At 34.3% G+C, this 15291-nt stretch overlaps 1 protein-coding gene across 1 annotated transcript in view; it reads right to left on the bottom strand.

Annotated features, from left to right (window-relative positions):
* LOC138164766 (probable ATP-dependent DNA helicase HFM1) overlaps positions 1-15291 on the bottom strand; it is a 111157-nt gene that overhangs the window by 60018 nt on the left and 35848 nt on the right. Inside the window, exons 6-18 of the mRNA XM_069092729.1 lie at positions 14705-14775; positions 14286-14418; positions 13626-13777; positions 12927-13004; positions 12547-12705; positions 12007-12207; positions 11832-11920; positions 11430-11473; positions 8960-9061; positions 7584-7729; positions 6767-6861; positions 5848-5981; positions 2293-2340 (exon numbers count right to left, since the gene is read on the bottom strand). Coding sequence (XP_068948830.1) covers positions 2293-2340; positions 5848-5981; positions 6767-6861; positions 7584-7729; positions 8960-9061; positions 11430-11473; positions 11832-11920; positions 12007-12207; positions 12547-12705; positions 12927-13004; positions 13626-13777; positions 14286-14418; positions 14705-14775 — 1452 coding nt within the window. The remainder of the gene's footprint in view (positions 1-2292; positions 2341-5847; positions 5982-6766; positions 6862-7583; positions 7730-8959; positions 9062-11429; positions 11474-11831; positions 11921-12006; positions 12208-12546; positions 12706-12926; positions 13005-13625; positions 13778-14285; positions 14419-14704; positions 14776-15291) is intronic.

The raw sequence follows: 15291 nt of genomic DNA, 5'->3' as shown, positions 1-15291 counted from the left end.
TTTAAAATGCTGTATATATATATATATATGTATGTATATGTGTGTGTGTATAAACTGCAATTTAGTTGCCATGGCAATGACAACTTTTAATTCAATAACTAGCATTTCACTGGCATGTTTTTGCATTTAATACATGCCTATATCATAAAGGAATTTTTATTGTACTCTTATTAATAGGAGTCTTCTATTTGCTTACATCTGACCAGATTTAAGGGGCTCTACTTATAATTTGGTTAGTTTTTTTAGCCATATAAGTTTTTGTTTGATTCTACACACAGTACCCAAATGTTTTTGAAAGGAATAAATTATTGCAGATGGGCAGAGAAACAGATTCTCGTGGAAAATGTTTCATTCAAATGTTTCAAATCATTGAGTTCTGCCTTAGCAAGGGAGATACCCAGTGTCATGTTCTAATATTCACATTTATCTCATGACATGCAAATAATAATATGGAGAGAAGATAAATCTTCTTCATTGAGTACAAGTAGAAAATATGCAATTGAAACATTAAAAATGAAAGCCGTTCATCCACAAAATAACAAATAACAAAAGTAGACAAACTGAATTTCAAACACTGCTACTGACTTGAGTCAAAGGAACAACAGAGCAAGAATTTTAAATATACTTGTGAAAAGAGAAATCTTAGTGCTGAGGAGACAAAGATAAAAAATGAAAAGAGAAATCTTAGTGCTGAGGAGACAAAGATAAAAAATGACATGTTCTTTGCCCTTGAAGAATTTACACTCCTCTTGCTGAGAACAAGACAAGGAGAGTGGAATGGAAAAGGCCCTAGTCAGATCCTCGTACTCACATGTGGCACCCGGGATAAGGAGCAGGGCATCCTTCCCAACTAGCTAGATTTTCTCATGTTTGAACTGTCTTATCTATAGACCTTTAAGGTTATATACTATAGTAACTATTTTTTTTGCCTTTTGGAGGGCAATTGGGGTTAAGTAACTTGCCCAAGGTTACACAGCTAGTTGGGTTTTTTTTTTTTTGTGGGTGTGTGTGTGGGTGTTAAGTGTCTGAGGCTGGAACCAAACTCGGGTCCTCCTGACTCCGGGGCCAGTGCTTTACTCACTGTGCCACCTAGCCGTATAGTAACTATTTTTTAATATAGGAAAGTCTATTAAGACATTAAAAAAGTTACACTAAGCCCAAGGTAAACTGTGACTATATAACTACATAAAGGAAAAAAGTCTAATAGCCACTGATGAGGCAAGTGTGACGCTTATCTTTTGAGCAAGTGCGAAGCCTTTCAACACTAGAATTTTAAATGTACAGTATATTTAATTTACACACGGAGAAAGAAGCTTTATGTACTTGAAAATTTTATTTTTATTCCTAACACTGAATTTTTATTTGCCATATGTATACCATATATAAATGTACAGCCAGACTGCAAATAAATTAAAGCTGCCTACTTATTCCTGATAGTAAGAAACAATTTTATATATTGGTTAAAATAAAATAAATAGTGCTCTTGATATTGATATCATTCTTTAGTAAGTATTTATTGGTTGATAACTAGGATACAGAACATACTCATGATTTGAGCATAAGGGCCCTGGAAAAGGAATTAAGTTATATTATTTATATACTGATGAAGGTATTCTTATTTTTAAAGCTATATGGTCACTACTGAGGTAATTTAAAGAGAAAACGATGACCGTTTCAGTAATTCACGATAGCATGACTCTGGACTTCTGTAATGATTAAAGAGCTAGCTTAGAGTCCATCTTCTAACACACACTCATTCTGTGGCCCTGGGAAAGTCATTTAAGGTCTTGATACTTGAGGCAGCTCTCTAAAACCCTAAAGTTACAGAACATAAAGTTACCCAATTCCATTGGTACAGGAAGTTCCCTCACCTGGATTTCTCTGCACTGGTGAAATCCCAAAAAATCAATCAATCAATCAATAAACAAACAAACACTGCTGTCTAGATGGGATGACTCAGTCCATAAAACCCTCATAGAATGTACTTTTGGTTAAAAAGACAAAATTACAAGCGTAATCTCCTGGCTTTTGAGGTTTGTTGTTGTTGAGTCGTTTCAGTCATATCTAACTCTGTGACCACATTTGGGGTTTTCTTGGCAAAGATCCTGGAGTGGTGTAACATTTCCTTCTCCAGCTTATTTTATACATGAGGAATTGAGGCAGAGGGTTAAGTGACTTGCCCAGTGTCACACAGCTAGTAAGTGGCTGAAGCCAGATGAAGCTTCCTGACACCAGGCCTGGCGCACTATCCACTGCATCCCCTTGCTGCCCTAAAACTAGCCACAAACTAACCTTGTAATTTTGATTCAATTCCATTCTTGTCCAATCCAGATGGAAAATCTGTAGTTGATAAAAAGAAGGATAAAAAAGATAAAATATAGCATCTCCATTTCTTTTTCATATGAGCTAAGCTTATAACTCAGTTATCTATGGAAAAAAAACAAGGTTTATTTAAAAGGTTTAATATGTGATAAAGGATATGTATAATTTTATTGAATTTAAACAAGGTTTAAATTTAAAGAAAAATAACAACTACGAAATCCCTTTAATATGACCTAACTTTCAGAATTTGATCAGAGGATTTAGAATTAGAAGCAACCTAAGCAATCATTTATTTCATGATTGTGCCTAAGAAAACTGAGGCCCAGCAGGGTAAGCAACCTAAAGTCAAACAGGTGAGTGCCAGAGCAGGATTAGAACACAATCCTTCTGATTCTAAATCCAGGACTCTAGCTACTACACCCACTCTTTCTTTTTGATAATCTATCTTGAAATAATTTGCAGCTTTTATTAAAATATAAACCATAACTTTTTCTTGCTCAAGTTTCACAGAAAATATGCAACGCTTAAGTTCATATTATTGGAAACATTATTAGCTGTTGACAGGTGCCATAAAGCATAGTCCTATAAACATCTTTGAATGGCTCATTCTGATGTGGAAGTAACACCATGCTCTGGTCACCACACTCTGATCACCCCCACCCATCATACACTGGAAAAACCTCAAGTACAAACCCACTGCTTATGTGTCTGTCCCGGGACCCTCCTAGTGTGGAAAGGCTCATAATTAGCTTATGCCTTAAGCCTGAGTGATCTTCAAAGACTATTTAACAAGTCAGAAGGATTGCAATCTGCACTGGTAGAGAGAACGCCCACACTGATAAACTCATGGGTCCCTGAAGCACTAAGAATACCTTAAGATGTGCCACTGGGTCCTTCTTCGTTGCCCCCTCAGATGTAATCTGGGGTCCTGAAGGCTTAGAGATGGAGAGGCTTTACATACAGGTCTAGCAACAGATTATGTTCTTTTTTTTGATCATGGCTTTCAGGTAGTCCAATAATACTTATATTCTCTCTCCTCAATCTAGTTTCCAGGTCAGCTGTTTTTCTGATGAGATATTTCACATTTTATTCTATTTTTTTTTCATTTTTTGACTGTTTTATTTACTTTTTTGATGCCTCATAAATTCGTCAGCTTCTGCCAATTCTAAATTTTAAGGAATTCGTTTCTTCAGTGATATTTTGTACCTCTTTTACCATTAAGTCCATTTGGTTTTTTAAGATGTTATTTTCTTCAGCATTTTTTTGTTCCTCTTTCACCAATTTTCTTTTCATAATTTTCTAGCATCATCTAATTTCTTTTCCCAATTTATTCTCCATCACCCTTATCTCTTTCTTTTACTCTTCCAGGAGTTCTTGTTAGGTCTGAGTCCAATAAGCATCTTCCTTTGAGGCTTGCATATAGATGTTTTCACATCGCTGTCTTCTTTGAATTTATATCTTGATCTCTGTTACCATGGTAGATTTTTATGGTCAAGGTGTGTTTTTCTGTTGCTGTTGGTTGCTCGTTCTTCTAGCCTCTTTCTTGATGCTCACTTTAAAGTTGGCTCTGTTTATCTCAGGGTGGGGAGGCACTGTCCCAAGTTCCAGGATTTTTCATGCTGCTGTTTTCTGAGCTAGTTCTTGGTTTTTTTGTTTTTTGCTTTTTGGAAGGGGGGGAAGGCAAGACAATTGGGGTTAAGTGACTTGCCCATAATCACACAGCTAGTAAATGTTAACTGTCTGAGGCCGGATTTGAACTCAGGTCCTCCTAACTCTAGGGCTGGTGTTCTAGTCACTAGGCCACCTAGCCACCCCAGAGCTAGTTCTTGGGAGGGGATGAGGGAGGTGGTCCACAAGTTTTCAGTTCTTCCAAGTATGATCCAGGGAGAAGTGTGGTCTCCTGGTCTGCACTGCTCTCCTGCAACCACAAGTGCTCTTCTTCATGTTAGAATTGTGACCAGGGCCCCTGCCAACTTGTGATCAACCACAAGTGCTTCTCTCTACCCTGGAACTGTGTATGAGTGATAGAATTGTTAATTGGTGCCAGCTGTACCCGTCACCTCTTTCTGACTAGTTGTTTGACCCCTACTACCACCATCATCTCTGGCCTGAGAGCTCCTGTAGCTGCTGCCGTTGCTACTTGCAGCCACCTCCAAACCTTACCACTGGTGCTGCCACTCTGTACTCTGTGCCAGTGCCCATTTCAGTGTCACAGATTTAACTCTGTTGACCTACTACGTTGTCTTAGGCTGGAAAAATATCTCACTCTAACCTCTCATTGATTTTCCCACTCCAAAATTTGATTTGAGGAGTTATTTTAAAGTTATTTAGAGGGGAATGTTGGGAGAGTTCAGCTGGGCTGCTGCTTATACTCCACTGTATTGATTCTGTCTGATGATGGGGTGGCTTTTTGGCTATAAAAACTCATGAAAAAGACAAAGTCCAAGATGGCCTTCCACTCAATTTTTCTTCAGAGTAAGCACATTCTAGTGCTAATTCTATGACATCATGGATTCTCATGAAGCATTCACTAATTCCATCCGTGGAACTCTTTATTATGTTTCTTATTGCACTTGGACAGTAACAGATATTTGTGTAAATATATTATCTCCACCCCCATTCCACCCCCAGACTGTAAGAGTCCTTCAGGCAAAGCCAATTGCTTATCCTTCAGTGGGCAGTGTGAAGTGGAGAAAATACCTACTCTGTTATAATCTGTGTGACCCTGGGCATGTCACTTCACCTCTCTGGGATTCAGTTTCCTCGTCTATAAAATGAGAAAGCTGGACTAGTTGAACTCTGATGTCCCTGTAGCTCCAGATGTATGCTCTCTAATATTATGATTTTTGTCACTTATAGCACTTAACAGAACACGCTGAAAACAGTGGGTTCTCAATAAATATACATACGGCAAACTGCTGTTTTCTTTATTTGGAAAGCTGGCCTTTTTACTTTCAAATAGTAAATTTCATATTTTCTAACAATGTAGTAGTCCACAATAGTCTACAGGCCAAGTTTCTAATTGATATCCAGCAAACAAGTATTTTCATTTTATGCCATTTACCACATAAAAGAAGATTCTAAGAGTCACTAAATATAAAATAAAACTAAATGCTAACAGAAAACATACTCTGATGAAAATATGATAAGCATATGTTTTGATGTCATATATTAACTGAAAAACTAGCAACCATAAAGTTAGAACTTCATGGTGATGCTGAAAGCAAAGAAAAAACATGAGAATGTTAAAGATGTTCCCTTTAATGTGATTTAATAATATTAAAGTTGGAATTTTTCCCTAAAAAAGTCTATACTTTTTAATGTTGCTATTTCAAACATGATTTATAAGGAAAGAATTAGGAAAAGTAGGTAATACAATTTCTTTATTATTTTGGATTGTCACTCTTCCCAAATGTGTGCCATGTATAAATAATATAAAAATCTATTCTCTATAGTAGAAATATACATATTAACTTAAAACTTATAGCTATAATTATTTTTTATATTTGATTTGTAATAACAAACCATAATAAGCTGGATTTTTCAAGGCTCTGATGTAAAGCAAGGTTGAAGGTATCCATTCCAAAGCTACGTTGACATCTGTGATGGTATGCAGTACTATTTCTGCATTTAAATGCTCAATTAGGTGCCTGTGCAAACTAAGTAAAAGGATAAATTCTCCATTAACAACACAAATTACAGAGACAAAATTCCTATCTTTAATGTTAGAAATTACAATGTACTCATTATTGTCACTTCAATGAAAATTCATAATAAAAGGCCAAAATTAATTATTAAGAATGAAGATTCTTATTTTATTTTAATTTAATTATTTAATTTAATTTAATTTAATTAATAATTTAATTTTAATTTAATTAATTATTAAGAACTCAACTTCAATAATTGGCGGATTCTGGTGTCCTACATAGACTAGAAGGTATATTGTTATAAGAGAAAAATCCAGGGCAGTAATAAAGAGAAACAAACAAACAAAAAACCTTGGATCTGCACCAGATCTTTTGCTAGAAAGTCACAAATATTATATAATTTTTAAAAATCTTACATAATATGTAGAGAATTGAAGAAAATAAATTTTTTTCTTTAAGTGGCTATGTCTGTGATATCCTATGAGGTGCAGCTGAAGAATAGGGGAAAAATACACCTCAATGAAATTATTGGCCTGTACTCATAACCAAATTCCCAGGAGAACACATGGATTTTCTATCTGGTTGTTAAGTATTCAATTAAATTAAATAGGGAACTATCAAATTCCCTAAAGAATTGCCAAAACCTCTTGTCTTTCTATAATGTAAAATAAACTTAGTTAATTCTCAAAAACTTGACAAATTTCTTTTTTCAAAACAGTTATATTTGAACACATGAGAAGAAAGCAAGCAACTTCCAATGTGACTATCTCTGGAAAGTCCTTTTGTCTCTGCCATACCTGCTCTCTATGGTTTCGGTGCCAGTTAGCATCTGCACATACTTCTCCCTTGTACTTAACCTAGTCATGATAACTGCAGTGGCCGTTGTGTCGAACTACAAAAGACCCAGAGATGCAGCAGAAAATCCTTATATTAACCCTCCAGGATAATACAATAGAATTCCAAAAACAATCTGATCTTACTTTCAGTTAGTCCTGTGTCCTGGATAAGGGATCAAGAGCTCCTAGCAAACACCTTTATGTACAGTCCATCATCTGAAACTCTTGTACCTTGGTACAAAGGCTGTGAGCTCTTTGTATGGAAGGTGACAATGATCAAAATACATTTGTGTATAGGTAACCACATACAACTTGTAAATTTCAGTGTAATTGTTCACTTCAAATGTTGAGCTTCAATGAAAAGCAGCAGATAAACACTGCAATAATTCCCCATAAAACAAAGCCTTTTCCCCCCCTATAATGCTAAAAGGCCTATTTTTATTTCCCACTATGCCTTGGGAATCTCTTACTGTTGCCACTATCCATCAATTTAGATAAAGGAATAAAGAAAGAGAGAACCGAGAGTTATTATATGTTTTTTAGGGAACAAGCAGGTAAATTCGGGAACAAGTAGGTTGAAAGCAGTTTTTAAAAAATTTTTTTCAATCTGGCCTTAATCCATACTTGCTCAATTAAATTTACCAAATAATAACTTGACAAATACCATATGAACGACCTAAAAGCCTAATTTAATCTTTTAAATCTTTTGTACACTGAAAAATAAGTGCAACTAAATCTTCTTTAAAATAGTGTAAATAAATAAAACAGAATCACTTACTTGAGGACGGCCAGCCCTACCAATCATTTGCAGAATATCTGTTTCACTGTATTCTTCAAACATTCCTCCAGCATAGTGCATTGTAGATTTTATAACTACTAGATGGGCCGGCAAATTTACTCCCATTGCTAAGGTACTGGTAGTAACTGCATCAAATTAAGGTATGATAATTTCATAACTCTGTAATCTGCATTTTAGGTAGGCATTTCAAATTTTTTAAATTGCACAGATCAGTTTTCTATTAAGACGGTTACTTTTCAAGTTCTCATTACAGGATGCTATAACATGTTTCACTAAGCTGTAAAAGAAATTACATATGCTATCACTGTATCCCTAAGGGTCAAAGGTAATGTTGAGAGGAGCAGTTTTGGGTGACAGTGAGAGCTACAGTCACAATTGTCATTCTAGGAGGTGTTTCTCCCTAATGGAGTCAAAGAAAGTATACATGGATTTAATTTTGATATATGAGTATCTATATGGAAGCCACAAAGAAAAAAGGGAGAAAAAAGATAATGGGAAATTTCTTTCTTGTTAGAACTGTCTTAACTGTTATTTTATGAAGAAATACCATAAAAGAATTTTATGAAGAATCTGAGAAACCTGCATTTTACAGACATATTCTAGAAAGATTGTTACTTGTGACAGCTAGAGAAGACCAAAGGAAAAAAAGGACTAAAATAACTTATTTCCTCAGAAATTTAATTTAATTCATCTTGAGAAAAAACAAAAAGACTCTTGAAAATGTTATTTGGTATCTGAAGTGAACTGAATAGCAGAATTGCATTTGCAGAAGTGAAAACAAGTCATTTGTCATTATAGTTAAGAGTTTGAGGTGATACCACAGTGATCCTACAGTTAAAATACTGCAAGTAATTAAGTATGTGTTTATCTTATTACTAATTTCACTAAGTTATACATTCATTAATTTTAACATTTATTTAATTCTAAGAGGTTAAGGGACAAGTAACTTATACTGAAAAAAGATTTCCCGTTTATTAAATAAATAACATTTGTAAATTGTAGTGGGAGCTCAAACTAACTAATTAAGAAAATAGGTTGTAATTTTACTGTTTAATAAAAAAAAATCCAAACACAGCCCTGCATTGCTTAGGGCTCAGTATAAGATTAAATACAGGAAGGAGTCAAGTGGCAGTATTAGGTGTAACCTACAAATGAGGGTGGCAAACATCCTAAACCCTGCTATAATGTAATTAACATGTAGACAGTTTGTATGTGTAAACATTTAAATATACATGAATTGTTGAGGATTCCTTCACAAAAGCAGAACCAAGCAGAGACTAACAGGACCATAGCTTCCCTTTTTCAAACAGGATCTTCTCAAACATCTTCTCACAACTACAATAATGTTTACTTACAAAGAGCTGGTAAGTCTCCAGCTGTAAATGCTCTCTCAACAATTTTTCTGTCTGATAGCTCCATACCAGCATGATGGTAACCAACACCACATGTCAAGAGATCTACGAATAAAATATTTGATCTGCTGATTACTCCTGCATCTCAATAAGAAATTAATTATTTTATCTCACATCTGAAAAATTCTCTCTAAATGAACTCAGCAATAAATGAAGATAAAGCATCAGCAATAAAATCTTTAGCCTAAGTACAAAGTATGGATAACAAGCATGGTGGGTCTTAAGTCAAGGAAATAATTTTAACTCAAAAAGTTACACAAAGACTTGGTGGAATGGGACCCCATAACTGGAAAAAGTCAGTGAAAGGACAAAGCTGGTTCAAATGGAATAGAATAGATAACAAGAGAAACAGAAGGACTATGAAAATTAAGAAGATAGACTCACGTGAGAAAATTCAGAAATCTGAAGGGAGAAGCACAGTAGGACACATCTGAATAAATGCCAACAGAAGCAATACTGTCTCTGGAGCACAAAGATTTACTGCACAGAAAGAAAACACAGATGAGGAATTTGAGAAACGGATCCTAAGCCTGGTAGTTGTAGAGGAATGCAATTATCCAGATATCTGCTAGAGTTCTCTTGCCCTCCAAAGAGGAACAACTAATAATTCCTTGTTTTATTTTAACGACAATTTCATAATTTGAAAGGTAAAAGCACCAACAAGGAGAATGTCTATTCCAGTCTGATCCTTATCAACAAAGAAGAATGGGTTGCTAAAGAAGAAATGAAGGGAACCTTGCAGCAAACTTAGAATTTTTAACATGGGAGGAAAAAAGTCAGATGAATGACAAGCACAATAGATTTGGGGAAAGAAGTTTTTAAAGTCTTCAGAGGAAAGCTAGGTAGATCCCATGATCTCATATCCTATAATAAAAAAATAGCCTATGAAGTAAATGAAGTTCTTAAAGATGAAATTTTGAAGACAGAAGATATCAGTTCCAAAGACGAAGACAGATGGGAGTTGCCTAATAAAGAGATGAACACAGATATAGAGAGAAATAATCACTGAATAAATTTCTAAAAAACTTACAGAAAATGGAAGCAAGAGTAAGTAATGGGGGCTGAATACAACAGGATAGCTTAGTCCTGTCAGAATATTCTGAGTTTGAGCTCAGAATAAGCTGAACTGGTGATGAATGTTAAGAACAAAAAGCCATGTTTGGAATCATCCTTCAATCTCAACCTCCCTCTACCCCTCACCTATTGCACCCCAAATAAAAGCAGCTGTCAAATCTTATTGATTCTTCTTTCACAACATCTCTCTTATCTGTCATCTTTTTCTCCACTCACTTAGCCATGATTGTAATTCAAACCCTCGTCACCTCTTGCAGGTATTCATACAAAAGCATCCTAACTGTCAGTAAGTCAATAGACATTTATTAAATGCCTATTATGTGTCAGGCACCATGCTAATAGCTAGGGGTACAAAGAAAGGTAAATGACGGTCTGTTCTGTCCAGGGGCTCAGACTATAATGGGACAGACAACATGCAAACAACTATGTACAAACATGATATACACAGGATAACTTGGAGATAATCAACAGAGGAAAAGCACTACTACTGATGGAGATTGGGAAAGGCTTCCTATAAAAGGTGGAATTTTAGCTGGGACTTTAAGGAAGTCAGGGAATACAGGAAGGTGAGATGAAGAAGGTAAGAATTTTAGGAATAAAGGACAGCAAGTGAAAATGCCCAGCAGGAAAAAGGAAATGTTTGGTCATTAATGTTTGATTCTGATTTGGAAGGAGATCTCTAGAGGAATGCCTTAAAGATATATGCTTCGATCTGAGTTGCTTAACATTCGTATTAATGACTTAGATAAATGCATAAAAGGCACGCATATCAAATCCGTATATTACACAAAGCTATAATGTATCACTAACAATAGTTATGACCCAAAAAGATCTTGGGAGGCTAAAATGTGGAGCCAAGCTAATAAGATGAAACTTGATAGAAATAAATGCAAAGTCTTATCTGTGGGTTCAAAAAATCATCTTCACATATACAAGATGGGGAAGACACAACCAGAGAGCAATTTGCCTTAAAGAGCTAAATGCAAGTTCACTGTCACCAACATGCAACAATACCTAAAGAAGTTAATGAGAGTTTAAACTGCCTTAAAAAAAAGTCTCATAATTATCAGCAGAATTACAATAATCCTGTTCTCCTCTTTGCCCTGGTCCTTCTACAAAATTGTAGAGAGGCAGATTTAGTGTTGATATAAAAAAAAAAAAAACTTCCTAAGAATTAGAGCTTTCCAAAAGTGTAACAGAAAGCCTTGGGAGATAGTGGGATTTCCTTCATTAAAGATCTTCAAGCAAAAAAGAGATAACCATATTATCTGTTCAAGTATGGATGAGACTAGGGAGGGATCCCACTCTGAGACTGCAATTCTGTGAATTTTAGACTTACCTCTCAGTTTGGAATCTCTTATGGAATGTGCATAGTTTTGTAACCTACATAAGAAAAGATACCATCAAATTATAATATTATTTGTATTATATCATATTATATATAACATATGCCATATAATGTTACATTATGTTATGTATTGTATTTTATTATATTTTATTATATAATATATATTATAAAATAATTTTTATGAGTTATCTTGTAATCTGACAGACATATATCAAATCATTTGCCTAAATAATGAATAAAAACTATATTTAAAAATAGAGAATAATATTTCATGTAAAGGCAGCATCATCCAACTCAGAAAGTAGGTGCATTCTGAAGGGGAAGTCCCAATGATTAAAAAAACTTGTCAATTCATGCCACAGACTATTTTTAGCATTTAAATGAAAAGAATACCTTTGTTTCTGTTCCACTGTCATGACAAATTTAGCATTTTTTGAGAGAACTGAAGCTGCTTGCTGCACTCCTTTCCTTGTGGCACAAAACTGCAAATGAATTAATCATAATTTTGACATTAATCGTGGTGAAGGACAGAAATCCACTAAAAAGTAAACAACAAATGACTTCATACCACAAGAGTTGGTTTCTGATTGGAGTAAGTCTGTATGACACTTGCAACTTTGTAATTGAGAGATAAATCAAACTTAAACTCAGTTTGGTTACTACTCCATGGAAATCCAAGGACGACTTTGTGGAGTTTCACTGGTCTGTGATTCTCATCTATTTTCAAGCACTTAGCAGGCCTCTTGCCATCTGAAAGCCATTCAGCAACCTACAAATAACAAAAATAAATCAGAATATCGTAGTAGTCACTGTGACCCTAGGTAAGTCACTTATCCTCTCAGTGCCTCCCAGAAACTCAGATTATAATGAAGTCACAGGTCTAGTTAAAAAAAAAAAGTTTATCAAGTACCTTAAATAACCATCTTTGAGGTAGGTACTTTGTATACAGTTCTCCCCATTTTACAGATAACAAAACTTAAGTTCAGAATTTTCATTCTCCAAAATAACTGATTTTTAAATTATGCAGTGTACATAGCATATAATAGTTCACTAGTATTATTTTATAACTACTAAATTATAAAAAGAAATTATTAAAATCCTTACTTACATCTTCTGCATTTGGAATTGTTGCAGACACAGCCACAAATCTCACCAGAATAGTAGCACTGGAATTTTCTGAGATTCGAGATAAAGATGATATAGTTTTCATTCGACTGACCACAACTTCAAGAGTGGGACCACGATTTTCATCTTTGACAACATGTACCTAACCAAGAAAGTGAGGTATGATGAATGATTTGCAAAATTTTTTAGTTTCACATAGTATCACAATTTAAATCCATGAAGTTGTTAATGGCTTATCCTTGAGTAAATGTGCATCACTGCCACTTGTGGACACAAATGCTACAGCTGACAATATCTGATTCTTCCCTTCCTGTTAGGATCCTCCTTTTGCCTCATTCTAGAAGTGAATGATGAGTTCTGTACCTCATCAATGAGGAAGAGTCGTACCAACTGGACCAAAGAGTTGTCTCTCCATTTCCTAGTCATGCTATCCCATTTTTCCTAGAAAAAATATTTGAAATATACTAATATAGCAATTATAATAAACATAATAAATTACAAAGACATCACAGGATTTTGTGAGACAAAATGCTTCAAAGCTAGTTAATGGTGTATATCTGATCCTAAAAGTATGCTTAAAAGACAAATCATGATTTAAGTAGTTTAAATTAGTCTTGCAAAACAACCTATACCTTACCACTTTTTTTTAGTTTACTCATAAAATTTTCAGTGCCCCACCTTTTCAGTACCTTTAATCCTGAACTATACCAAATTTTTCTATGATGTCAAGGCTAGTTCAAACTAAAAAGATCATAATAGCTATATTAACAAACACAAATCTACATAAAGAAAACATAACAGAGAGGGAAATTTATTAAATCTATTAGGCTTGTCACCTAAGAGATTTTGGCTATTTTTAAAAGTTATAGTTACTGTAGGTAACTTTCTGTGGTATTTATTTTTTAGGCTATGCTAAACATTTCTGATACTAAGTTTGTGTCAATTTAGTGTACTGCTAGATAACAACTACGTACTTTTTTCTATGAGTCATTCTTTACAAAGTAAATTAAAATCCATTTGTCTAACAGACCAAATGATAAATAAACCCTAATGAATACCTACTGGGGTTGTCACAATAATATGGGCACGCTGAATCTCAAACAGATCATCCATGGCTGTATCTCCAGTGAGCTCTTTACAAATCAATCCTATGGGTCCAAATTTTTTTTCCCAGTCATCAAAGCGCTGACTACACAAAGCTTTTATTGGTGCCACTGTGAAAGTAATAAAGAATTCTTCATTTTAAGACTTAATGCACACTTCTTGAGTATGCTAAAAATGATGGCTAAACTGTGATTGAAAATATACATCTAAAAATGTAAGGCTGCTTAGGTTCCAGATGAATGAAGCAAAATTATACGTTCATTTTCTATGTTCATTTTGGATCTCCTTTTAAAAATCATAAAGTTCCAGTTCTCAAACAAATTGTCTTGGTTTCTTTTTCAATTTATAACCCTGAAAAGTTTATATTGAAACTAAAATCACAATCAATTCAAATACTATTAGAAAAGAATGGAAAGGAACTTGGTTTGTTCATTTCCTACTTCTATAAAGATGGAAAACAGTTAATAGCATACAGAGGATAACATGGTATATTCTTGGATATTTTATGAAGGAAAAACAAAATGGTATTAATTACATGCTAAAAATACAATTTTTACTTCACTTATATTTTATTGCTATTAGTTAATGGTTAGTTTATACAAGAGACAACATACTTACTGTAAACAATTTTAATATTCAACCAGGGTAGTGGAACTTCCATTAATAATCTTGTTATAGCAAGTTCAAATATTACTGTTTTCCCAGAACCAGTTGGAGCAGAAACTACAAAATTCCTATCTGTATAAAGAAGCTAGAGACACATTTCAAACATTTAAAAAATATATTAGGGCTTCAAAAATACAGTATCAATTTTTAATGAAAATAATGTAGAAATGCTGCAAAAAATAAATTACAAATCTTTTAAAATATTAAAACTGAGAACTTGCATGAGACAAAATATATAACATTATTAGCATTTACTATATATAAAAAGATATGGAAAAAGGAACAGAAACCATTCGCCTAGCCCCAAGTATAATATAAAAAATTTATTAAATACAAATCAATAATCACTGAATTAAAAATCTCATACTTACATCATCCAAAGCTTTAGATTGTATATAGTTGAAATACGGAAATTCTTTGAAAATGCTTCTGAATTGTGCAGCTTAAGATAATATCAAGGAGTTAATGAGTCACAGAAACTTAGAGTGGGAAGGTGCCTAATACAATGCATTCCAGATACATCTAAAAAAATCCTTTACATGTAATTAGTAGTGTTGGCTTGAACATCTACCTCACTAAGATTGTCCATTTCCTGGATAGTTCTAATTGTCATAAAATTCATTCTTTTATTCAACAAGTATCTACTGAGTAATTACTCCATTCAAGGTACTATGCTGGGTACTGGAAAAAGAAAGAAGAATACAACAGATTTTTGCTCTTAAAAAAGCTTGCAATCAGGGCAGGTAGGTGGCACAGCGAATAGAGAACCAGCCTGGAGTCAGAAGGACCCGAGTTCAAATTTGATCTTGGATACTTAACACTTACTAGACGTATGACCTTGGGCAAGTCACTTACCCCCAATTGCCCTGCCTTCCCCCCTCCAAAAAGAAAAAAAAAAAAGCCTGCAATCTAAGAACACAAAAGAAATGTACACAAATGATGACATAAATGATAGGGA

The sequence above is a fragment of the Petaurus breviceps genome, unplaced genomic scaffold (assembly GCF_028583685.1).
Source record: "Petaurus breviceps papuanus isolate PSGF00001 unplaced genomic scaffold, PetGlider_PUasm1.0 207, whole genome shotgun sequence".
NCBI lineage: Eukaryota > Metazoa > Chordata > Mammalia > Diprotodontia > Petauridae > Petaurus > Petaurus breviceps.
Note: the sequence above shows the minus strand (reverse complement) of the source record. Positions and strands in the feature narration are given on the sequence as shown.